Source organism: Schistocerca americana, chromosome 2 (assembly GCF_021461395.2).
Source record: "Schistocerca americana isolate TAMUIC-IGC-003095 chromosome 2, iqSchAmer2.1, whole genome shotgun sequence".
Taxonomy (NCBI): Eukaryota; Metazoa; Arthropoda; class Insecta; order Orthoptera; family Acrididae; genus Schistocerca; species Schistocerca americana.
In genome coordinates, this window is record NC_060120.1 from 295,748,410 (window position 1) to 295,775,978 (window position 27,569).

Consider the following 27,569-nt stretch of genomic DNA (forward strand, 5'->3'; position numbering starts at 1 on the left):
CGTTGTATGGTCTGATGAATCCAGATGCCTTCTTCATCATGCCGATGGGAGGTTGCGAATCCGTCGTCTTCCATGGAAACAGCTCCTTGACACCTGTACCGCGGGACAAACTGGCGGCGGCTCCATTATGCTTTGAATAACATTCACGTGGGCATCCATGGTTCCAGTGGAGCTCGTGCAGTGCACCATGTCGGCCAAGGAGTATCGTGCGCTGGTTGCAGACTACGTACGCCCCTTCATGACAGTCACTTTTCCCGACAGCAGTGGCATATTTTAATAAGTGGTTCGAGGAGCACAGTGGCGAGTTCAGTCGATGTGTTGGTCCCCCAAATTGCCAGATCTCAACCAGATTGAACACATGTGGGATGTGATTGAACGTGGCGTCAAAGCTCATCCGCCCCCTCCCCGGAATTTATTGGAATTAGGTGACTTGTGTTTGCAGCTGTGGTGCCAACTCCGTCGCAGCTGTTTCACGAGACGGTCATCAGAGGGGAAACTGGGACAGGAGACACATTGGTTAACAGGACGGGGGTAGTGTTGATTAAGGTGTTGATGGATGCATTTTGAGAGAGCGGACTGAAAGACTTCGCTAAACACTGATGCGAAGCTGAGGGATGATAAGAGGAAGTCTCAGTAGGTGGTTTGTGCAGTTTTCCGCAACTCTCGGTAGTAACCTGCTGGGTGGTAACTTGGCAAGGATGTGTAGAAAAGAGAGTGAGCATTGTTTTATGTGTCAATAAGTAATGCTTTCATAACTAGGTTAAGTGTTGAGTTTTCTGTTTAGTGCTTGCTTTATATTGTGTACTGTGATTGGTGTATTTCATTCTGTCCATGATATGCTATCAGAGGAAGCCAAGGGTGGGAGAGTGGTATTTGCACTTTCAAGAATTGTAGGAACAGTGAGCAGTCAAGGAATTGTGAAGACGTCGGGAAAAATGTTTGCAAAGCGGTCAGCTTTGCTCATGTTGTCAGGTAGAGGTGGTTTTTGTGGATGAGCGGGTGGAGAGGGGTGGTATTATTGAAGTCGATGGAATGCTTTCCAGCAATTGAAAGAGTTAATGCAAATTGTAACACTGCATCTGATACATGTCTGGCGCCAGTCCCTGTGTTTTTTAGCGTTCCACACGTCCCTGTTTATGTATTTGACGATGGCGTGTGAGTGTATCCCACTCACGGGTCCATAGGAAGGAGCAGAGTAAACGATGATATTCTCTGAAGAGATTTTCGTGACTTCTCACTTGTCAAGTATAACAATCAGAGCGTTGTTCCAGTTTCGACGATCTGCAGATCTCTGCAGATATTCCGTAAACAATTTTGCAAGTTTCTTTTGTATTACCTCACCTCTAGCTTTAATTAGAACTGTACCTGATTGGGATTCGAACGGTTCGAGCAGTTTACATCACACGTCGGGAAATCTCGGGTTGTGCTCGAACTTTCGATCGCCTCGCGATCTGTTGACTTGGTATTATCTTTATTAAGTTTCTTACAGTTTTAATGCGCTGAGACTTGTAATTAAAAGAAATAAAAAATTTTAAAAAAACGGTGGAACACGGAGTGTCATGATGGCTTCTAAGGTCCAACAGAAATTAATAAATAAATAAAAACATATCACAATCACGATTCAGTTCAGTCCTCGAGTAGCCGCTAGGACCGCGTTCTAGTAACGTCTGTTGGTATTACACTGACGAATAAAAAAATAGCAACACTAAAAAATAATTAAACTAGAGTTATGAAATTTCGGGAATACATTTATCTAAGCAAAACATTTAAGTGATTAATGTTGCAAGATCACAGGTTAATTAACCGCTAAATAAGCCACTGCGGATGTGAAATGCTGGTGCATTAATATCCGGTATAATCGCCAGAATGTTGAATGTAAGCATGCAGACTTGCATGCATTGTCTCCTATAAATATAGCATATCAGTTTGTCGCGTGGAGTTCCATGCCCGTTACACTTCGTCGTTGATACAGAGACAGTTGATGATGATTGTCGATGACGACAGAGTCATCGACCGATGATGTCCCACATGTGCTCCAATGGAAACAGATCTCGTTGGGTTACAACAGCGGTGAGCGGGTGAGCGTTATCCTGTTGGAAAACACCCCCTGGAATGCTGTTCAGGCATGTCAACGTAATAGTTCGTACAAACTGACGTACAATTTTCAGTCAGGGTGCATGGGATAACTACGAGAGTGCTCCTGCTGTCATGCGAAATCACACCCCAGACCATAGCTCCATGTGTGTGTCCAGTGCGTGTAACACGCAGACAGGCTGGTTGCAGGCCAACTGGCCTCCATCCAACCAACACACGACCATGACTGGCACCGAGACAGAACCATCTTTCATCAGAAAACACAACTCCACCCTGGCCTCCAACGAGCTCTCTCTTGACACTACCGAAGAGCGCAAATGGTGGTGGTTTGAGGTCGGTAGAATGCGCGCTACAGGGCGTCTGGGTAGTAGCTGTGCTTGGAGTAACCGATTTGTAACAGTACGTTGTATCACTTGGTACGAACTGCTTCTCAAACTGCTGCTGCACATGCAGTAGGGTGTGCCAGAGCCGTACACCGAACACGATGGTCTTCCCTCTCAGTAGTGCCATGTGGCTGTCCTGAGCCCAGTCTTCTTACGAGCGTACATTCTCGCGGCCGCCGCTGCCAGCAATCATGTACAGTGGCTACATTCGTGCCGAGTCTTTCTGCAATATGGCATTAAGGAGACCCATCTACTCGTAGCCCTGTCACACGACCTGGTTCAAACCCAGCGAGGAATTTTGTCACCTTAAAGGCATTCCTGGCTAACATCAATCCACCACTTCCAATTTCAAAGGTAACTAACGCTTACGACAGTTACATCGTGTATTTAAAGCAAATCTGATTTGCAATCTCATAGTGGTGCGAAATTTGAATCGACATCATCTTTCAGGTATAGAAATACGCCTACCAACTTTCGTTTACGTCGCCCAACTCCTTCTTGGTGTTGTAAATTTCCGTGACTGTTTTCCCACGACGAGTCTTGTCGCAGTTATTCATGCCCTCGCAATTTCTATCAGTTTAGTATTATTTCTTTCGTTTATTAGGCATTTACGTCTTGAAAACCTTTCTTCCTTGTTTCATCGGAATGCTACCCTTTTGCTTTCAAGCCGTTTAAAAGGTGGTAATTATTTCACTCATTACTCCAATGTGTGATTAGGGATCGAATGTTGCTTTGAAACTGAATTAGTAAATTACTGTAACCAAATAAAATATTGTACTGGATTCAGAATCAGCGCAGTAAGATGTGTCGAAAAGTAGACATGACAGGTAGAAAGGCGCTATCGTATTTCGACGTTGCACAACTGTTAACTTTGCTTAAAAATAATCATTAATGATTATACACCTGTAAATATTGAGAATTCTTATTGCAAGTTTGTTAAGATGCAACAGGTGTATCTATAATGGCAGGGTTTAATACCATTTCCTTCTGTGTTTCACGAAACTGATATATTTTAAGCAGAGCTGTACGTTGTTCTTGTGACTGTTTCGTAGTTTCTAGCGCATCGCTTGCACTTGCGTGGTGCGAGTCAAACGTCACGCGATTGTTCAAACAGGATCGAAGTTGTAACGAGTTTTGCGATGCATCTGGAAAACTCGAGTCCATTCGAATGCAGGTATCGTTTGCTCAACTCTAGCTTAATTACTTCAACATAATCTCTAGTAACAAATGCAACCTCCTTCATTTCTGCATCTGGTCACTATGACGTGCACTGGATGACTATTTGATATATGTACGATCACACTTCGCTCTTGATTACCTTCCTCTTCTACTTCTTCTTCTTATTTGCGCTGTCCGATATCTCTAGGAGTTCGACTTCGTTATATGGGTTGTGACAATGTTACTGGTTGCTGCTGGCTAGATACCGTTCTCGTCGCCACCCTGCTCCTGATGATGACAACAAAGGAAAAAATCGTTAACCATCTGTACCTGGTTGATTTGCCACAGCTTGCGGAAGAACACAGCCAACCTCTTTCGAAGTAGAATGCTGCTATATCATGTAGGTATCTGTGTGGAGCATAGAAAACTGTTTCAAGCACAGTTACTCCGCGGACGCACTAGGAGACGAAAAGCTGTCATACATCATCCGCAAACGTCAGCTACACAATGACCGTTTCTTCTGTGGGCATATGAGGGATGTAGTTTACACTCTGATTATTCTTTCTTTTAACCAGTTGCGTGAAACGATGGTGGAATCTGAGTCGCTATACAAATAGTATACACATCAATCATTATGAACAAAGGTGGAAAACTTAGGCTAATAATTGTACAATAACAAACGTTCGCCTTATCACTTATTATCATTCTTAATTCCAGGAATTCAGTTCCACCTATTGTGCAAACAACTGTCATTTATAAATGCCCAAACTTATTAAAGCTCCTTAGTGCCATCACCAGTGGATACTTTTATTCATTTCTGTGGAATGCAAATATGCTCAAATATTAGTATTCTACCAAAATTTAAGCCTAAAAATTGATTTTTTGTTGTGTTTTTTACGTTATTTTTTTCTTATTAGGTTCTGTAGGACCCAGCAATGATAAATTAAGATAATAACCGTAGCAAACATAATCTGTTTTCAGCCTAAATTTCGTTGGAAAGTTAGTATTTACAACAGGCAATAAAAGAACGACGACAGGTTTGGCCGGTTTGACCGGTCTCCACGTGATGTCACAGAGGGACGTCGGCAGCACGTGATCGTGCGAGCCTTGTTTGTCTACTGCCAGCAGTGGACCACTCCCGAGTGACTGGACGGTACTGCAGGTTGCAGACAAACAAGGCGAGTAGAATCACGCGTTGCCGACGTGCCTTTGTGACGTCAGGAGGAGACTGGTCAAGCCGCGCAGCCCTGTCGTCGTGCTTTTACTGCCTTGAACGAGGAAACATAGCCGTGGTACGCCACGCTGAGTAGTTAATGAGCGGACAATACGCGGTTCGTTTGCCACATGCACCCTTAGTAGCCATATTATTTATCTTAAGCAAATAATGACGATTCGCATGTTCACCATACGACAAATGAATAAAAGACCTTAGTCATTGGTGTAATTGACGTATATTCTCCTCTATGTATTTCACAATTTTGTGTACGTATTTGCAAATCGTTTATTAACACATTACGAGGCATCAAACCCCATGATAATGCCAACGGGTACTGGAATATGTTGAAAGAAGGAATCATAAAAGAAGTACTTATGATGAATGATAGAATCATAAAAGAAGAACAGAAAAGCGTAAGATATGTAAACGGGAAAAGGACAAAAATGCTGTGGGTTACACAGGAAATGATTTCGGAGGAGAGAAGAAAACTGAAAAATAAAAATAAAGAAGATGCAAGAAAAACGTACTGAAGGCTGGATAACGAACTGGGTAGAGAAACAGAGCAGGCTAGGAAAAAATAGCAAAAAAAAAAGGAGTGTGACTCAACTGAAGAATTGGAGAGGAAGGGTAAATATGCTTTACTGTATAACAGAGTAAAGACTACAACATGGGATCAGAAAAAGTGCTACTGTAGAAATTCTCAGTAAAGACGAAAATATATTGTATAAATGTCGTGAGGACATCCTACAGAGATGGGAAGACTACTTAAAACAGCCATTTGACACTAATCACAAACCAACAACTATGGAACTTGAATTCATGAACAGTGTAAATGGTACCGAGACAGGACCAAGATCATAATGGAATAAGCAGAGCGTGCAATAGCTACAGTGAAAAATGGGAAAGCAGTAGTACAGATACAACACCAGGAGAAATACTAAAATGCATGAAGCAAGAAGGAATAAGAGAAATATTGAGGTGATGTAACAAATATATGACAGAGGTGAATGACCAGAGGACTTGCTGATAACAGTAATGATTGACATATCAAAGAAACAATGAACCTAGAAATGTAGTGAACACAGGATAATTACCCTGATTTCACATGAAAGCAAAGTTATGTCAAGAACCATTAATAAAAGATTGGTTTTAGATGGAATACAGGCACAAAAGATGCAATAGGACTCTTACGAATTTTGGAAGCGAGGTTTATTGAAAAGGGGAGAGACTTATGAGAGCTATTCGAAAAGTAAAGTCTGACAGGTCGTGAAACTGAAACTACAGCGACAACCCAATGAAGCTTTGCACAGATCTGTTGGGCAGCGTCTGTAGCATGCCTGTAGTTATGTACATAGTTCCGCGTAGTCAGCGCATACACAACTTTCCCACTAGAGCGCGCCCCGCAAAGCACAACAGTGCAGGCGCAGCACTCGTCCATCTCCGCACTACGAGATGGCGCTGTCTTAGAGACGGACCAAATTCTGCTTCCGCCGATCCGCGTATTAATATGTAACGCAGCCAATGAGATTGCTGCTAACGTAGAACCTTTTCTTCTCGCGAATCACACTCGCGCAGTGATACCTGAACGCTCGAGGTATTATAACGACTGTACAGACCTCCGATTAGTCAGACTGCCTTTGTTTTCATTAGTCTGTAGTCAAGTTTCAGTCTGCGCCTAATAAGATTATCATATTCCTGTACATAGCCATGAAGAGAAATGTATAGACACTTCGTCAAGTATCAGAGATATGTGAGAATAAGGTTAACGTACCAAGACCAAAGGAACTTCAGATTGTCAATTGTAAATAGCATCCAGAACCAAGTTAAGTTATTTTTATGCTTGTTATTGTTCTAATAAATGTGTGTGAAAATTAATCAAGTTCTGTTTAAAGTTGGTTACCGTCAATTTACTACTCTAAGCGTGCAAGAGACATTTCTATCGTCTGACCTAACGGCAGAAGATAAACACGCCACGATAAGACCACGAGACATATTGCTGACACTCGTCAAATAATCTGATGGTGTGTGTACCGAAGGTCTTACAGTACGCACACCACACCTGTCAATCGCGTAATGTCGATCTTTTCAGTTCTGAGCATCTAAAGATGCCTAGAACAGTAGTGTCTAATGCCAAGTACGTGTACCTGCTGAGACGTTTCGCCTGATTTCATGCAACCCCACATAACATAACTGTCATGTGTTTCCTCCCTCATGGCAATATTCTCGTCTGGACACAGCAGAGGCAGAGGACGTCCCTGCCCGTTTTCGATGGGGAGTGTTTGATCAGCCAACATAAAGTCTGAACTTGGCTCTCTCTGATGTTCATCTCTACTCTCATGAACCGCTGGCTATGAAGACAACATTTTGGCAAAAACAACGAACTGCAGACCAGCGTAGAGAAGTGGCGCAGAGGACAGGCGGCTGCCTTCTATGAAAAGGATATTCGCAAGTTGGTACACGCTATGACTAATGTCAAAGTCGAAGCGGCGACTATCAGCTATGTAGAGAAGTAACTGCAGGGCGTAGCTAACTGTTGCAAATAGGCCTAAAATGTTTTGATTTTGAGTGTGGTTTCCATTTCGCGACGATCAGGCTTTACTTTCCAAATAGCCTTCGTATATACGTGTTTTATAGGCCTGGAAAAGGCCTTTGATAACTTGACTAAGGATAAGCTAGCTACAACTACCAGTCCACGTTCAAAGTCTCTTAATTCCCGTCGTGCAGCCATAATCCAGTCGGAAATATTGTCACGTGAACCACTTGAGTAAAAACGACAGCTCCGTCGATGCACTGCCCTTTTATAACTTGGGTACGCGATACCAGCGCCATCTACATATGTGCATACCGCTATCTCATAACTGTTGTCACCCCAGTGTAAAATCACTCCTGTGAAAGGTGAAGTGGTACCATTGTCGTACCGCCTGTATCTCAGAGCGTTAACGCGTCGCCGTTGCGCTGTTTGCACAGTGACGTCACGCAGCGGCTACGAAGGCACCCTGCGGCAGAGGATGGGCAGCCGCGTGCGGAAGGCGTTCTCGCGGAAGACGCTCCTCAAGAGGCTGCCCGTGCTGTCGTGGTTGCCGCGTTACTCCACCGAGGACGCCGTGGGGGACCTGGTGGCCGGCATCACCGTGGGACTCACCGTCATCCCCCAGTCGCTCGCCTACTCCAGCGTCGCCGGGTTGCCGCCACAGGTAAGCGCCGGGCCTCAGACAAGGTGTGGTGACTGGATCAGTCCTTGTCCACTTATTCACCCTTCAACACGTCACGTTTTCTTCAACGATGAAAGGCTTGGCGGAGGCCTTGGTTGTAGAAGTCTGCCTTTTGGTTGCTCAGGAAACGTTCCGCTTGCAGCGACTGATCTGTAGATGATTAGTGATACGAATAAAACTGGCGATATCACTGCGTTTCGCCGTTTCCCAATCAGACAGGTGGTAGTTTATGCTAATCAGGTATCCCTGTACCGTGGAGACTTCTTCACTTGGCAGGTCTTTCGCCGCCTAATAGGTTACTTTAAGGAAAGAGGGATAGAGGGAAAGCCACATAACAGCGATAGCCAGTAAAGGCGATAAAATTTGAGTGTGTACAAGGGATATTAAATAATAGAGACGAACTGATGTAGAAAAAAATTCTATTTTTACAAAATGAAACTTTTACTATTTCTCTACATAATTCCAACCAATATTGAAACTCTACTCCCAACGACGAACCACATTTTCGTATACCTGATGCAACGAAGTTTTTGCCTTGTTGCCTGAGCAACTTTCCCAGCAATTCTTGGATGTCTCCTAGTTGCTGAACTGTTTCCACGTAACGTCTCCTTGAGGGGACCAAGGAAATTATAATTCGAAAGACTGACTGGAAAAAGAGTTATTTTCGTTGCGGTATCCTTAAGCATATCTTAACCCCGAACATAAGGACGTTTCTGCAGGAAAGATGGCTTCTCTGGAAGCCTCATCTACAGCTACATTTACTGTACATATATACACGCACGGAGCGTGGCGGAGGGTACTCTGCACAGCTGTTAGTCATTTCCTTTCCTGTACCACTTGCAAATAAGGCGAAGGAAAAACGACTGCCTATACACGGATAAGCCAAAACATTATGACCACTGTCCACTGCGACGTTGGATGCCGCCTGGGGAAGTTTCAGGCACAAGAAGCGGTAACGAAAGTATGTAAGCGGAACAGCCACGGACTGGGGATCACCCTAGCGAAGATATGTGCTCCAAATTAGGAAATCCATTGATAAAGGGCAGATTATTATTAAGAAGAACTTGTGAGCGAGTGTCTCTAAAACGGCGACGCTGGTCGAATGTTCACGTGCTACTGTCGTGAGCATCTAAGGAAAGAGGTAGAAGGACAGTGAAACTACCACTAGGCGCTAAATGCTCTACGTCCACGACTATTTTGCGTTCGGAGGCTTGTCTGCTCTGTAAAACAGGATAGATGCTGATCTGCGGTATCTCTGGCGAAAGAGCACAATGCTGGTGGACACACAAGTGTTTCGAATCACACTGTTCATCGTACATTGTTGAGCATGGAGCTCCGCAGCAGATCACCCTTACGTGTTCACATGTTGACCCAACGACATCATCAGTTACGATTGCCATGGGCACGGGCCTATCGGGATTCGATCGTCGGTCTATGGAAACGTGTCGGCTCTTTTGCCACACTAGGTCGATGATCGCTTCCACAAACGCCGTCATCTAGGTGAATGGCGGCTGGAAACTTGTATACCTTCACGAATGCAGGCTGGTGGGAGCAGTATTATGCTATAGGAGCAGTACTATGCCCCTGCGCTTGCATGGATCCTGTGGCAGTAATAGAAAACACGCTAACAACTGCGAACCACCTGCCTCCCTTCATGCTTGGTGTCTTCCCCGACGGCCATGTCATCTTTCAGCTGTACAATTGTCCATTTCTCGGAGCCAGAACTATTCTACATTGGTTTGAGGAGCATTATAGTGAACTCACGTTGATATCTTGGCGATCAAATTCGTACGATGTAAATACTATGGAGCCTGTATGGGTCGCTATCGGGCGCCTTCATCGCGTACGCAAGTCAGCGATACGTTATTTGCGCGAATTATATTACCTGTGCATAAACATCTAATGTCACATACCTCCACAAACCTACCAACAAACTTTCGGATCCTTGATACGCAGAATCAGTGATGTATTTCTTTCCAAAGACAGGCAGTCAAGCTGTTAAAAAGATGGTCATAATGTTTTGGCTCATCAGTGCCTCCGTACGAGCCCTAATTTCTCATACCCTATGCTCGTGTTCCTTACGCGACATGTATGTCGGCACCAGTAGAATCGTTCTGCAGTCGCTTCCAATGCCGGTTCTCTAAATTTTCTTAGTGGCGTTCCTCGTAAAGAACGTCACCTTCTCCGCAGGAATTCCCATTTGAGTTCCTGAAACATTTACTTTCTTAATACAGTCCACGCCCGTTGCGTAGCGGTAGCGTTACCGCCTACCACGCAAGGGGCCCGGGTTCGATTTCCGGCGGGGGACTGGGTGTTGTGTGTCTTTCATCATTGACTCGCAAGTCGCCGAAGTGGCGTCAGCTAAAAAGGACTTGCAATACGGCGACCAAACTCCCCGAATGAGGCCTCCCGGCCAACAATGCTATACGATCATTTCATCTCCATTTCCTTAATGCTTCCGTGTTCTTCGAACCTACCCGTAACAAACATAGCAGCCCGCCTCTGAATTGCTTCAATGTCTTCATTTAATCCGATCTGGTGCGAATCGCAAACAACTGAGCACTACTCGAGAACAGGTCGCACTTGCATCCTACATGCGGTCTCCTTTGCAGATGAACCACACTTTCCCAAAATTCTCGCAATAAAGTGAAGTCGACCATTCACCTTCCCTGTCACAGTTGTCACATGCTCATTTCATTTCACATCGCTCTGCAATGTTACTTCCAGATATTTAAATAACGTGACTGTGGCAAGCAGAACACTACTAATGCTGTATTCGAACATTACGGGATTGTGTTTCCTACTCGTCTGTATTAACGCACATTTCTCTACATTTAGAGCTAGCTGCTGTTCACCACACCAACTAGAAATCCTGTCTGCGTTACCTTGTATCCTCCTAGGGTCTCTCAACGACGACACCTTCCCTTACCACACAGCGTCATCAGTAAACAAATGCAGATTGCTGCCCACCCTATCCACCATTTACGCATGTAGAAAATAATAGCGGCCCTATCACACTTCCCTGGCGCACTTCTCACGATACCCTTGTCTGTGATGAACACTCTCCGTCTTCTAGGCGCTCAGTCCGGAACCGCGCGACTGCTACGGTCGCAGGTTCGAATCCTGCCTCGGGCATGGATGTGTGTGATGTCCTTAGGTTAGTTAGGTTTAAGTAGTTCTAAGTTCTAGGGGACTGATGACCACAGATGTTAAGTCCCATAGTGCTCAGAGCCATTTGAACCATTTTTTTGAACCACTCTCCGTCGAAAACAACGTACTGGGCTCTATCACTAAAGACGTCTTCGAGCCATTCACATATCTGGATACCTATTCCACGTGCTCGTACCTTCGTTAACAGTCTGCAGTGAAGTATAGTTTCAAATGCTTGTCGGAAATCTAGAAATATGAAATCCATAGTTCACAATACATAATAAAATCGGTTTCAGGACAAACCACTCGTGCGACACAGTTACTGGCTTTATTAGTGCGCCATTTCTTGCAAACAATATACGCAGCTGAATAGGTCCAGTGCGTTCCGTCTCTCCAGATTTTCGAAAGACGTTCAATATTGTACGACATTCTGGAATAACCGAGGTACTACTATCATATGAAGTATTATCACAGATACATGATTCGAGAAGCACCCATTACTTTGTACTGAATTGCGAATGTTCAACAGAAATTAAAATAGCATCGCGTGCGCAACGTGGCGGCGTAATGGGATCACTAATGTTTTCAGTGTAGAGGTGTAAGTACAGACATTTTTGTTGGTGACTGAGGACGTTGAACAGAACAGTATTTTCTCCATTTGCTGACTAATAGCTATTGAGAGAAGTATGTTTTTAAGGTGGTTAGTACCTGCAGGTATATCATTAATGCTTATTTTCCCCTAGACAGCACGTCAGATGTTGAAGTGTGGACGCAAGGACGCAAATCGCTTAGTCTATACTGGCAGGTGTAGTAGACTTAGTGGTGCAGTTACGACCGTGCAGAGAACATCAGGTAGTAAATTATGTGACATGTTTGTGGGAAGACGGTTAGGCGCAGAGTAAAAACGGCTAACACGTTGAAATAGGTACATATTAAGGTACGAATGATCACAATATCTGAACTTATACCCCTAACATACTGCGTATAAAGTCACAATGTATCTGCAGCACTGTAAGACTGTTCGCTGATGACATTGTCGTTAACAGTAAAGTATCGTCGTCGCATGATCGTAAGGAAACGTAGAGGCGCTTGGATAAAATTTCCTCTAGCTATAAGCAATGACAGCTTTCTTTAAGAGTACATTATTGCAAGATACTGCCCATAACGAAGAGAAAGAATCCGATAGTATCCGATTACAAAATTGATAATCTTTTTTCTGTGTGTGTGTGTGTGATCCACAGCCGTTAAGAATTTTTTGGAGGTTAAAACCATCGTTCTTCCGTGACCGTAAGCTTTCCTCAACTTTAAAAATTTAGTAACGTCCGCTGCAGGTCTGTTTAAGCTTTTTATCTATTTTCAAGTGGTACTAGCATACAGGTACATAATATTTCCTCACCAGCAATGTTTTCATTTTGACTTACACTGTGAATCAAGAGGAGCTTTAGCACATCGGTGGACGTAATCTTGACGCATATGTACATCAAAATGAAAGTGTCAGTGCAGAAACGTTTCTGGTGCGACTCTTTATGCCACTACCACTTTCCAATGGCTCAAAAGTCCAAACAAGACAAGATGTTGCAGCTGCGGTGCAATCATGGATTTAATCTTTAATAAATTATTAGTAAAGCCTTACATATCGCTTAAATATTTAGGAACAACACGAAGAAGCGATCAGCAATGGATGAACCAGTAAAATCAGTAGTAGGGAAGACGCACAAAGAACTGAAATTGCCGGCCGGTGTGGCCGTGCGGTTCTAGGCGCGTCAGTCTGGAACCGCGTGGCCGCTACGGTCGCAGGTTCGAATCCTGCCTCGGGCATGGATGTGTGTGATGTCCTTAGGTTAGTTAGGTTTAAGTAGTTCTAAGTTCTAGGGGACTGATGACCACAGATGTTGAGTCCCATAGTGCTCAGAGCCATTTGAACCATTTGAACTTAAATTACAATCTTTGGAAGAGTGCCAACGCGAAAACTTTTGAATAAATTTTGTGTATCGGCATTTGAGGAGGACTGTGCAACATTTCTTCTAGTACCATAGTGCTTCTCGGCTAGGGATAATGGGAATAAGGTATGAAACACTACGAAGCTTACAGCTGCATACGGAGAGGCACTCTCCCCTCCCTAAATACGCGAATATAATAGAACAGAAAATCTTTAATATAGATACGAACTGTAGATCCGAATCTGACAACTTTCTTAGAACAACACGTTGTAAAATATGTACATATGTCTAGATTATGCGATAAAATTTCTTCACGCTGTGGGCGACGGCCGTTTTACCTGCAGCTGATGAGGTTTTTGAAGGCTCTTCATCTATGCGAGCAAATATTATTTCTTCCTCGATCGCTGTAATGTGGTACTCCTTGTCCTGCCTTCCATGACCAATGTAAGAGTTCTGGAAACAAGGTGTGTGTTGAAAGTCTGTTGCGCGGATACCCGCCAACTTCCCTACGGTCACCGTTCGTTTTACCCATCAATCGATCCTGCTTACTCGACAATTGTGTACAATGCAATTTCGCTAGGGCTGATCGACTGTTAACTTCAACGTTTAAATACAGACTGCAGCGTTACAGTTGTTGTATCAAGACAGACTATATCAGTCTACTCTCAGGGAGTTTTCAGTCTCCAGACTTCATGGTTGGATGCTTGATTGGTTGATTTGCGGGAAGGGACCAAACAGCGAGGTCATCCGGCCCATTGGATTAGGGAAGGATGGGGAAGGAAGTCGGCCGTGCCCTTTCAAAGGAACCTCCGGCATTTGCCTGCAGCGACTTTAGGGAAATCACGGAAAGCTTAAATCGGGACCACCGGATGCGGGTTTGAATCGTTGTCCTCCCGAATACGAGTCCAGTGTGCTAACCATTCGCCACCTTGGTCTGTCAAACCTCATACATACTGGTCGCTTTTATCCACCCTACAAGGTTAGCAGTAATGTATAAAATAAATTTATTTACTACATCACACAAAGAACTATTCGTATTTCATTTATAAAGTTATCTGTAACACACCTAGGTTGATAATTTGCGGCTTATTGGTTTCTGCATCATGTTTAAATGGCTCTGAGCACTATGGGACTCAACTGCTGTGGTCATAAGTCCCCTAGAACTTAGAACTACTTAAACCTAACTAACCTAAGGACATCACACACATCCATGCCCGAAGCAGGATTCGAACCTGCGACCGTAGAGGTCGTGCGGTTCCAGACTGTAGCGCCTTTAACCGCTCGGCCACTTCGGCCGGCTGCATCATGTTTCCTTACCTCAAATTGATACGTTTCTTTCTCTGTGTCATTGTCGAAAGTTTTTGTCATGGTTACGAAAACATCTTGTTTAGTTGCGAAATGTGAATCGGGATTTGAAAAAATAACCTTAGTTTATTTCTATTACATGCGTGGTGTCTGTTCTTTCGGACACGCCCGAAAAAGCAGGAACCACACTGTCATGATTTCGGGGCTGTGTAAATACATGATGAAAGAGAAATACGGACTTCAACCGCACGAGGACTTTAAATAATTTAATGGCGACAAGTGAAAACCTGTGCCCGACAGGGATTCTAAGCCGGATTTCCCGCTTTAAGCGAGTGGTTGGCTTACGATTAAGCCAACCACTTCGGCTATCCGAGCACTCTTCACATCCGATCCAAATTCCCAACTTCTCGCGGACTATTGCCGTAGCGTTCTCCTCATTGTTCGCAGCACCTCACATTGTTCCCGCAAGACGATTGGGAATTTGGGTAGGATGTGAAGCACTCTCGGATAGCCGAAGTTGTTAAGGTGACCGCTTGCACAAAGTTGGAAGACTCGTATCGAGTCCCGGCCCGTCACAGGTGTTCACTCATCGCCATTGATTTACACTCACGTGACGAAAGTCACGGGATATCGATATGCACATATACAGATGGCGGCTCTATAACGTACGCAAGGTATTGAAGGGCAATGAATTAGCGGACGTGTTATTTGTACTCAGGTGATTTGTATGCACATATTTCCGTCTTGATTAGGTCGCACGGCGGGAATTAACAGACCCTGAACGCGAAATGGTAGTTGGAGCTAGACGCATGGGACATCCCACTTCCGCCGGTCTGAGTGGCCGAGCGGTTAAAGGCACTACAGTCTGGAACCGCACGACCGCTGCGGTCGCAGGTTTGAATCCTGCCTCGGGCATGGATGTGTGTGATGTCCTTATGTTAGTTAGGTTTAAGTAGTTCTAAGTTCTAGGGGACTTATGACCACAGCAGTTGAGTCCCATAGTGCTCAGAGCCATTTGAACCATCCCACTTCCGAAATAGAGAAGTCAATATTCCGAGATTCACAACGTCAAGAGTGTGTCGAGAACATCAAATTTCGGCCGTTTTCTCACCCCACAGGCAACGCAATGTTCGATGGCCTTCATTTAACGACCGAGAGCAGAGGCGTTTGCATAGAGTTGTCAGTGCTAACAGACGAGCAACCGCAGGAATCAATGTGGGACTTACGACGAACGAATCCGTCAGGACAGTGCGGCGAAATTCGGCGTCAGTGGGCTATGGCAGCAGACGACCGACGCGAGAGCCTTTGCTAACAGCACGATGTCGCCTGCAGCGCTTCTCTTGGGATCGTAACCATATCGGTTGGGACATAGACTAGTGGGAAAACCGCAGGCTGGTCAGATGAGTCCTGATTTCAGTTGGTAAGAGCTGATGGTAGGATTCGAGTGTGACGCATACCCTATGAGGCCATGGGTCCCATTTGTCAACAAAGCACTGTGCAAGGTGGTGGTGGCTCCATGATGGTGTGGGCTGTGTTTGCATGGATCATTCACTGGAAATGGCTATGTTCGGCTACTTCGAGACAATTTTCAGCCATTCAGGGACTTCATGTCCCCAAACGACTATGAAATTTTTACTGGGCCCCTGTTATTCGCGATTGACTTGAAGAACATTCTGGACAGTTCAAGCGAACGATTTGGCCATCCAGATCGTCCGACATGAACCCAGCCGGACATTTATGAGACATAACCGAGAGGTAAGAAGAATGTAATTATTCCAAACCCAAAGACAGCAGGTGTTGAGAGATGTGAAAATTACCGGACTATCAGTTTAATAAGTCACAGTTGCAAAATACTAACGCGAATTCTTTACAGACGAATGGAAAAACTGGTAGAAGCCGACCTCGGGGAAGATCAGTTTGGATTCCGTAGAAATGTTGGAGCACGTGAGGCAATACTGACCTTACGAATTATCTTAGAAGAAATATTAAGGAAAGGCAAACGTACGTTTCTAGCGTTTGTAGACTTAGAGAAAGTTTTTGACAATGATGACTGGAATACTCTCTTTGACATTCTAAAGGTGGCAGGGGTAAAATACAGGGAGCGAAAGGTTATTTACAATTTGTACAGAAACCAGATCGCAGTTATAAGAGTCGAGGAGCACGAAAGGGAAGCAGTGGTTGGAAAGGGAGTGAGACAGGGTTGTAGCCTATCCCCGATGTTATTCAATCTGTATATTGAGCAAACAGTAAAGTAAACAAAAGAAAAGTTCGGAGTAGGTATTAAAATCCACGGAGAAGAAATAAAAACTTTGAGGTTTGCCGATGACATTGTAATTCTGTCAGAGACAGCAAAGGACTTGGAAGAGCAGTTGAACGGAATTGACAGTGTCTTGAAAGGAGGATATAAGATGAACATCAACAAAAGCAAAACGAGGATAATGGAATGTAGTCGAATTAAGTCGGGTGATGCTGAGGGAATTAGATTAGGAAATAAGACACTTAAAGTAGTAAAGGAGTTTTACTATTTGAGGAGCAATATAACTTATGATGGTCGAAGTAGAGACGATATAAAATGTAGACTGGCAATGGCAAGGAAAGCGTTTCTGAAGAAGAGAAATTTGTTAACATCGAGTATATATTTAAGTGTCAGGAAGTCGTTTCTGAAAGTATTTGTGTGGAGTGTAGCCAGGTATGGAAGTGAAACATGGACGATAAATAGTTTGGACAAGAAGAGAATAGAAGCTTTCGAAATGTGGTGCTACAGAAGAATGCTGAAGATTAAGTGGGTAGATCACATAACTAATGCGGAGGTATGTAATAGGATTGGGGAGAAGAGGAGTTTGTGGCACAACTTGACAAGAATAAGGGACTGGTTGGTAGGACATGTTCTGAGGCATCAGGGGATCCCAAATTTAGCATTGGAGGGCAGCGTGGAGGGTAAAAATTGTAGAGGGAGACCAAGACATGACAGTAAGCAGATTCAGAAAGATGTAGGTTGCAGCAGGTACTGGGAGATGAAGAAGCTTGCACAGGATAGAGTAGCGTGGAGAGCTGCATCAAACCATGCTCAGGACTGAAGATCACAACAACAACAACAACAGAGAGGACAGTTCGTACACAAAATCTTGCACCGGCAACTCTTTCGCAATTATAGACGGCTGTAGAGGCAGCGTGGCTCAATATTTCTGCAAGGGACTTCCAACGACTTTTTGCGTCCATGCCGCGTCGAATTGGTAAACTATGCCGAGCAAACGGAAGTCCAACACGATATTAGGAGGTATACCATGACTTATGTCACCTCAGTGTATTTAAAGGCCATCACGCTTCTGACGTCGGTATTTCTCTTCCACCACCTCATTTTACTGTTGGGAAAATGTAAAATTACCTGATTATTTGTGTTTCCTTTCTAAACTGGTAATATCAATCACTAGAAATTATTAACTTCCTTTGCAGGCCCTATTAAATTCCTGAAGAGACGACAACGTCATATACGGTGTGTCTTCTCCGCTGAGACTTCCGCAGCAGCGCCAGCCCTACGCAGCCGGACGCTTTGCTTTGTTTACATTGGCGGCACCGCTTGGCTGTTGCAGTACGGGCTGTACGGGTCGTTCATGGGCTGTTTCCTGTACGTGCTGCTGGGCAGCTGCAAGGACGTGCCGATGGGCCCCACGGCCATCATCTCGCTGCTGACGTTCCAGTCGGTGCGTGGCATGGGCCCCGAGCACGCCATCCTGCTCGGCTTCCTCACCGGAGTCGTCCAAGTTGTCATGGGCATTCTGGGACTCGGTAAGCAGGACAGCGGGCGGTCGCTGGGACGCTGGGCTCGACTGCGAGCCGTGCGTTTTCAATTCATCTCCTTTTTCAGATCTGTATATGAGCTCGACAAGCCTTTGTACTATGTATGGTGGAGGGTACAAGATGCAGCGGATTCAACCATCCCTCATCACCACCGCTATTCATTTCATACGAGAAGAGAGACTGTCGGTACTCAGGCTAATGTGTTGTAGGCATAAAGCTTTAATTATCATCCCGGAAAAATAAACTTAAGTGATTTTTCTTTTTTTTTTTTTTTTTTTGCTGTATGTGAGGTTATAGTTGAGATTTAAGTATACCGCTGTAATACTACTAAGACCTGAACCCAGTGACCTTTGCCGTGAACAGGTAGACCAAGTGAATCATTGATCAAAAGTTGCACAACAGATAATTATATGAAACATCTGAAGTTAAACAGGTGTGGCCCAACTATACATGAAATATTGCCACCATACCTCACAAAGATATGAGTAGGGCTTGATCTAGTTATGGAATGAAACAAGAGGTATTATCGTATTACCGTAATACAGGTCTTACCGTATTACCGTATTACAGCTCATGTTTTGGGTATCAAATATTAAAATTTTGACCGGCTTAAGTGCCTTACAGTTGACCTAGGCACTTAAGATTTTTCATTGGACTAGTTGTAGCAGCCACATTGCACGATAAAATGCGAGAAGTGTTAATTTGTAGTAAAAAGTTATAAAAACCTCTCGTGTTTGTCATTTGTTTTCGTACTGACGTAATGCCAGAGCCTCACATTGCTCTCCTTTCCCTCGGAAAAATTTACATTTATCGGCTGGAAATTTTGTCACGTACTGAGGTATCCAGTCTCTTCGTATTGTACCAAACAGAAGCTTCTAAGTTAATGCAATCGACAAGTAAGCCGTATTACAGGTCATGTTTAAGTTATCGAAAATTCAGTTATTGACCGGTTTAAGTGCCTTGCAGTTGACCTAGGACCTTAAAAAAAAAAAGAAAACAAAAGGGAGAACCGATAGAGGTACTCAAGGTACACCCTCCGCCACACACCGTCAGGTGGCATGCGGAATATGGCTGTACACGTAGATGTAGGTCACAATAAAGCCCTGTTTACTACTAAAACGTATGCACTTCGCTTTTGAACACAGAGTGGATATAAAAAGTATACAATTGGATTGATGAGGTTACAAATGAGTTATATTAACAACATAATAGTACCTTGGCAAATACGGATAAACATAAATGATGATAAGGATGGAATTTAACTATGTTCACGTGAACCGTCAATGACTGCTAAATTAGCTACAAGAATAAAGGATGACACCCAGAAAAGGACATCCTTGTATTAGGTACCTTGCTTAAGCACATACTGAGTTGAACTTTCTGAATGCACAGGTGAATTCAGAGTGCCAAAACCTAATTCGAATCAGTGCACTTCGCGGTCACCTCGAAATGTCGTCCACCAAGGGCTCACTTGCACAATCAGAGACAAAGAATGGCTATGGTGTTAGTTGAAAATCTGAGTGCAACTCATCACCTGTCAACATGACACTGCAGATCTGGAACGAAGTGTTCTCTCCCACAACCTAAGAAGTGCCTCTTCTCGCTGCTCCTGGCTACAACTTTTCTTCTCTCCTTGTGTTACCTCTTTTTGCCCAAGTACGCTCTACACTACCAAATGGCAGTAGATATTGCAAGCACCGACCAATTGAATCTGTCCTAGTGAGCCAGTACCCTCCCTTCCATACATAATTTATTTATCACTAACAAATTTAACCAACTGACTTCTGGAACTGAGAGCAGCAAGAAAATTACTCTCACTCCTTGGACTTTCTCATGTCGCCAGAAATGAGACTTCGTACACGTAGACACATATGATTCTCAATGTTCCACAATAATATTATTTTGATAAACCCATTGCGTCTGATCTTACAAAATTTCAGGTATTAATTAAATGCATGGAGGGGTCCTGAATGCAAAAAAATTAGCTCCTTGGAGAGTGGCATGTCGCCTCTCCATTAACAGATCTTACATTTTGGAAAGCATTCCTCAGACTGCTTTTCTGACTGCAATTTTACAACCCGTGTAGTTCGGACCATGTCTCCCTCCCTCGGCGTCACCAAGACGCAGAACGCTAGCCAAAAACAGCGCGCACAACCTAGAGCGTTCCTGCCACGGGTGCTGGCTTTCAGCACTAACACTTTTATGTTGCACTTACAGTTCTTCTCCTACTGCCCTTCATGTTCCTCAGTCAGCAAGGAAACTCCTCTCGAAACAAAAATTACTCACTTCCTTGTACCACAAGAAGAAATAAAATAAGAAGCACTAATTATTTTTGCAACCACTGGTATTTTCTTCTGAAAATCATCCATTGCTTGGGATTAGCTTTAATTTGAGAGTGTTGTTGAATTGAAAGGCTTATTGATTAGGGAACAGACCTGTTTCGGGAAAAAGCGCTCCACAACAGCTGAAAGGTGTCTCAGCCACCTTACATGCGATGGTTAACTTGGCTTCATATAGTCCAACAGATGGATCTTCTGCTATTTGTTTGTTATCAAGCCACGCCTGGGAGGAAGATTGCGTGGTGAACCAACTTATTGATTTTATTTCCCTTTATGTCACATCAGCGTCCTATGTTACCCTTTACCCATAGCCTAATCACAGTTAGCTCTATGGTGTACGAATGTCTGTTTAATTTTGATTGCTTGTGAGGTCGAAGAATCAATACAGCTTTCTTGGTTCTCGCTGTAGAAGTGTGGGATTGTCCACTGAATTGCCGCTTCCAAAGCTGACTTGTGAAGTAATCAAAACGGAGGCAGTGTTTCCCGCTTTGTTTAAAAGTACATCTCACAATTAGTCAACGAGACCAAGGCTTGGACCTTGGAATTTTCCACCGAACGCTCATTCGAATTTTTGTTCGGCAAACTGGCGGCACTGGCATTTTTAGCCTCCTCCCAATGCGCAAAGCATTAGACGCTAAGGGATCGTGACGACTGGATGGCGGCCATCCACACTCTGAGAGGCTGAACAAGAACATGGCGTCTGTGGTTTTCAACAGGTAGTTGGTAACAGGTAGTTGACGTCTGGTGCTGTATTGAACACCACGAACTGCTTCCAAGTGTATTTATATAAACCAGGAAGAGCTTTTTTTAAAAATTCCTTAAATATTTCCCTATACCACACTCTGTGGATCGCCTTTACAAATATTTCAACAGTTCTCTTTTGAAGGCTGAAAAAAAATTCTGCAATATCTGTATTAATTCCGTACACAGGGTATTATTCTGAATACAGGGCGGAACAGAGTAAACGAATATTTTAAACTACGGTATGACTTCCACCGTTTTATTTATAGAAAAACAAGTTTTACATTGAATAAAATATTTGTATAGATTTTTTGAAATTAATTAGGTTCAGAAAATAATGCCGTTGAGATGGCGTCCTTCTTGTCAGATGCCAATTTGAGACCTCTCCTCAAAACTTTTCACAGCTTTCTCCAATATTCATCCGACACAATTTCAGTTTTTTGACGAATGGAAATTTTAAGGTTCCATGCTTGTCTGGGGCTTTGTTCACACGCACCCTTGATTTCAGTCAACCGCATAAAAAGAAGTCACAAATCGATAGATCGGGAGAGCCTGCGGCCCAGGAAGATCGCCGAATGGTGAAACAAGATGTCCAGGAAACATTTATCGAACCACTTGCATGGATGGTCTCGCGATGTGAGCTATGGCACCATCCTGTTGAAACCACATTTCTCTCATATTAACACAGTACCTTTCCTTTTTCGGATGCAGTAAGTTGTTTAACATTTCGATGTAGTGTGCTGATGTCACAGTAAGTGTGGTCCCTCCCTCTTCACAAAACTGGAACCAACAATCTCTATATTGCAGACACCGCATCAAGCTGTTACTTTTGAGATGTATAGAAGTTTCGGTGTTGTTCACATGGGTCCTCTGAAGGCTAGTGCGGACAGTACTGTACATTAACATTGCCATCCAGATAGAAATAAGACTACTATAGGACGTCTGCTTCTTCTGTAAGAATGGCATCTGTTATGCCACAAAATTATTTGGGTTGCACTAAATAACTTTCATTTAGCTGCTAAACGAACATAATTTTGTATTGGTGAAGTCTGATGTGATGAAGCGAATGACGTAGAAATATCCAGCGCTACATACTGTCAAATAGCGGATTGTTTCGGACTAGCAAGAAGTACCCTTCTCACTCTGTCTATATTTTCCGGAGTCGGACTGAATGGGGAAAATCACGAAAACTTCTTTATCATCAAAGATCCAGTATCTATTAACACCTCAACCCATCAGATTAAGGTTTTTCGATCTGGGACTGCACCTCGATGTTGAACACTAAAATTTCGACTGAAAAGTACCAGGCGGGTACTAGCAGTTTAAAGAAACACATGTTTGATCCACTCACCTTGTAAACACGCACACAGTACTGTGTCAATATTGCAGCAGTCTCTGAGCTTTCTTGACGTATAACACTACGTTTTTTATTCAATAACTCTATATGTTTCTACCATCGTAGATTGTCATCCAACCATATATTAACAAATGTGTACAAGACGTTTGTTTAGTAAATCATGTCCCTAACTTTGCATTTATGTTATCTCTGATTTGGTTTCTTATGGGCTTGAAATTCATGCATATGGTCCTCCTTTCATTTACAACCACACAGTTATTCATCAGTTTTCCGTATTATCCATAAAACATTTCCTAGTGTCATCCCTTGTTGCTGCGAGTTTTTATTCTATACCTGCTTCACTCGATCACTCAATAAAATGGCTTCTCGTCTGCAAAAAGCACTGCCTCTGTCCTTGGTAAACCATTTGTGTAGACTAATAATCTAGCACGAAGGCTTGTGATTTAAATCATTTATGAAGACGAATAAAAGCCGAAGACACGGAACAGAACCTTGGACCACGCGACAGTTAAATTGGTGGGATGTCGAGTGATTCTCTCTGCCCTTGTAAGTGCAACTGGATTGTCCCTGGCCAGTGGTCAGTAGTGTAGTGACTTTACCGACAGCTGTTTGTCTGAAACTGATTTTTTGTTTCGTATATATTACAATATAACCTAAGTGTATGATAGTGTAATTTAGCCTAAACTATGCATACTACGGTGGAATCTATATCTATACCGTGCAAACCACTGTGAGGTTCATGACAGAGGGCATGTCCCATTCTACCAGTCATTTGGGTTTCTTGCTGTTCCATTCACGCATGGAGCGCTGGAAGAAAGATTGTTTGAATGCCTCTGCGCGTGCAGTCATTATTCTAATCTTATCCTTACGATCCGTATGTGAACGATACCATGGGATTGTCGTATATTCATAGTCAAAATTTAAAGCTAGTTCTTGAAACTTTGTTTACAGACTTTCTCGGGATAGTTAATGTCTGTCTCAAAGAGCCTTCCAGTTCAGTTCCTTCAGTACCTCTGTGACACTCTCCCACGGATTAAACAAACCTCTGGCCATTCGTGGTGCCCTTCTCTGTACACGTTCAATATCCCCTTTTAGTCCTGTTTGGCACGGGTCCCAAATGCCTGACCAATATTCTAGACTGGGTCGCAACGAGTGATTTGTAAGCGGTCTCCTTTGTAGACTGATGGCTCTTCCCCAGTATTCTACCAATAAACCGAAGTCACCACTTGCAATACCCGCGACTGAGCCTATGTGATCATTCCCTTTCATATCCCTACAAAGTGCTACACCCAGGTAATTGTATGAGTTGGCCGATTCCAACGGTGACTCATTGATATTACAGTCTTAGGATACTATACTTTTTTCGTTTAAGAAGTGCGCGCGATTTTACATTTCTGAAAATTAAAAAACCAGTCTTTGCACTACCTTGAAATCTTATCAAGATCTGACTGAATATTTAAGAAGCTTCTTCCAGATAGTACTTCATTAAAGATAATTGCATCATCTGAAAAAAGCCTGATGGTACTATTAATAGTGTCTGCAAGGTCATTAATACACAACATGAACAGTATGGGTCCCAACACACTTCCCTGGAGTACACCCGAAGTTATTTCTACACCTGACGATGACTCTCTATCCAAGTTAACATGCTATGTCCTCCCAATCATAAAGTCTTCAATACAGTCACAAATTCCACATGGTACCCCTATTTTCTACTATAGTAGTCATGCCTATAAAGTGTAAGCAGAACGAAATGACCATCTTTCAAACTAGAATTTTCAATTTTTTTATTGTAAAAGAGAGCGAGATGGAAATAATTTCTTGTTGAGTAAAACAGTGTTAAACCCTGCATGTTTTTTTTAACACAGTTTGAAAAAACTGTAGCAATTAAATGTATTCGACAGTCTTATTTAGTACCCAAATGTTGCAGGCAACCTGGAAACGTGTCACGTAGCAAAACAGGGAAATTGACTGAAAATAATGATTAAGTGTTAGGTTTACTCGTTTATATTTCAGTTCATTTATTTCGATACTGAAGGAGGCATCAGAGCAACCTAAATTTCAGGTTAGAGATACAGTACGCAGATAAGAAGAATGCGTGCGAGGTTTGAGACAGGGAGCGGGTAAACAGTCATGACCCTCGCTTCCTCCCTCCCAACTGCTGCCTTTGGTCAGTGTTACTGGCCGTCTAAAAATCATTGCTTTGTTAGTAGACTTGACGGCCAGCCTTGTGTGTCATTGATTGCCTGATACGACCTCAGAGTTCCGTTCAATTTATTATTTACAGCTCCACTGTTAAAGGAGAAAATTCTGCTAAGAAATGAATGCTGACATCACGTCCACATTAAATGCGAGAACCGAACGAGAAATTCCTACAACTGTCGATGTTTCAACTGAATAAAACGAAACGTGTATCATAACAAAAAACATATATCAGTAATTGATAAATTGTTGCTATATCAGTTACTGATAACAATAAAAATGGGGAATTTCGCCAACATTATTTCTGTCGCATCAGTCCACTGACGATACGAACCGATTTAACATATTTACGTCGCACAGACCCCCTTCAAGTCAGTCGAACCACACTCAGTCACATTCCCGTCGCGCGCAATTTTTCTCATCTGCGGACAGTTGCAAGAAACCAATTTCCGATTGTAGAACGCTGGTACTTGGATGTAACGGTTGACTTCTACATTTTTATACGTACTTTTATTTATGGGGTGATAAGTACTGCAAGCATAGTCATTAACTGGAAAAATGGCTTTGAAATCAGTAATGTTATTCACAGCTAAGGCACCTGACCAAATGTCAAATTAATGACATTGGGGCAATACTAAGAGTAACTCCAGACTTTTCGCATATTATGCAACTATTTATAAATAAGTTCTGTCTGAAAGAAACTGCACGAATATTCTGTCAAATCCTGATTAGTCATCAAAGTGATGCAAAGATTGTCAGTTTGCTTTCAATGTTCATAAATGTAAAACTGTGCACTTCGCAAAAAGTAAGAACGTAGTATTATTTGACCGTAACGTCAGTGAGTCACAGTTGGAATCAGCCAACTCATACAATTCCCTGGGAGTAGTATATTCGTAGGGATATGAAATGGAACGATCGTATAGCCTCGTTCATAACTAAAAGAGGTGACAGACTGCGATTTATTGGTAGAATACTATGGAAATGCAATCAGTCTAGAAAGAAGATTGCGTAGAAAATACTCGTGCGAGCTAGACTATTGCTCAAGTGTATGCGACATGTGCCAAATAGGACTAGCAGGGAATACTGAACGTATACAGACAAGGGCAGCACGAATGGAGAAAGTGTCACGGAAATGCTGAAAAAACTGAACTGGCACTCTCTTCAGTATAGACGTAAACTATCCCGAGAAAGCCTACTGACGAAGTTTCCGGAACCAACTTTAGGTGACGAATCTATACCACAACCCCATAGGGAATGCCAAGACAAGACAAGACTAATTACAACACGTACAGAAGCAATTAAGCAATCATTCTTTCCACGCCCCATACACGAATGCAAGGGAAATAGCCCTAATAACTAATACAATGGGACGTACCCACTGACCTCCACAATTATTTTGCAAGAGTATAGATGTAGATGTGGGAAGTAAACCAGACATTGTTGCTCACGCTATGAATGACCATTGTTGATTTTTCAGGTTTTCTTATCGACTTCATTTCGGGTCCTGTGTCGTCGGGTTTCACGTCAGCGGCTGCGCTCATCATTGTGACGTCACAAGTGAAAGACGTCCTGGGCATCTCGGCACAAGGCAACACGTTCGTGGAGATGTGGCAGAGCCTGTTTCAGAACATGTGGAACACTAAGATGCATGACGCTATCATGGGCTTTGTTTGTATCGTTGTGCTGCTCCTGATGAGGGTGAGTTTTTAATTTATAAACATGACTGGTACCGCGTAAAAAGCTCAGTCAACCAGTTTTTATCCAAATTCATAAAAGGGTGCTAAACACTGTCTTATTCTTAAAACACATATTCGCAGCGAAAGCAGATTCAGAAACGAGTTATCAGATACCTACGACTCGACTCATCACTGTATTCCTTTCCATCTATGTTCACTGAAATTGATGTTTATCTTTAAAAAGGGCGTGGTGACTGCATATTCAGAAGAATATAGAGGAAATTATATCGCCTATTGGCTAAAACATCATGTGCTGTTGTGGAAACTGTTTACAATAACCCCTTCCTATCATGGACTTAGGGCATATCACTCTGCATCCCCGTTATTGAGCAATGTTACTAATTTACTAATAAATTCTGCTTATTTTAACCAGAGTGACTAAAAGGACTCGTAAATATGAATGCAATAGGGCCTGCTCAGAATTTAATATTACGCACAGAATTACATCTAAAATGCAACAGTACTGCACTGCCGGACTGATGGACCCTGTAGTTTTGTTCCTTTATATCCCAAACCAACTGCACGGCATAACCGTAAGACACGAGAAAGTGGCTCTAAATAATTTTTCCAGTTATTTTGGTAAATTTTAAATACGAATTTAAGGCTACACAGGCTTTTTGGCATTCAGTATTGTCTTGGCGCATGCTCGAACGACTGCTTCACCCATATGAATCACTACGGGTGACAGCGGAGTCATCCTAATGTAGTAATTAGTATTAATTAATTTTTTTACTATTTAGTTCGCATATCGAACATTTTATCATTTACTTGGCATAATAATTCAATGGAAAATTCACGTTGTCTGTACCGGTATCGGATTCTGACACATAATGTCTTTAAGTCCAGATTGATAGCAATTTCAAGGAAAATTTTAGACGAATAATTAGCTCAAGAAGTCACAAAATCGTTACTAGTAAAGGCAGAAATTATTTAGAAAA

The 27,569-nt window shown here is 43.0% G+C and overlaps 1 protein-coding gene across 1 annotated transcript in view; it reads left to right on the forward strand.

Annotated features, from left to right (window-relative positions):
- Window positions 1-27,569, forward strand: part of LOC124595176 (sodium-independent sulfate anion transporter-like) — a 185,033-nt gene that overhangs the window by 107,671 nt on the left and 49,793 nt on the right. Inside the window, exons 3-5 of the mRNA XM_047133789.1 lie at window positions 7,819-8,045; window positions 18,049-18,244; window positions 26,373-26,593. Coding sequence (XP_046989745.1) covers window positions 7,819-8,045; window positions 18,049-18,244; window positions 26,373-26,593 — 644 coding nt within the window. The remainder of the gene's footprint in view (window positions 1-7,818; window positions 8,046-18,048; window positions 18,245-26,372; window positions 26,594-27,569) is intronic.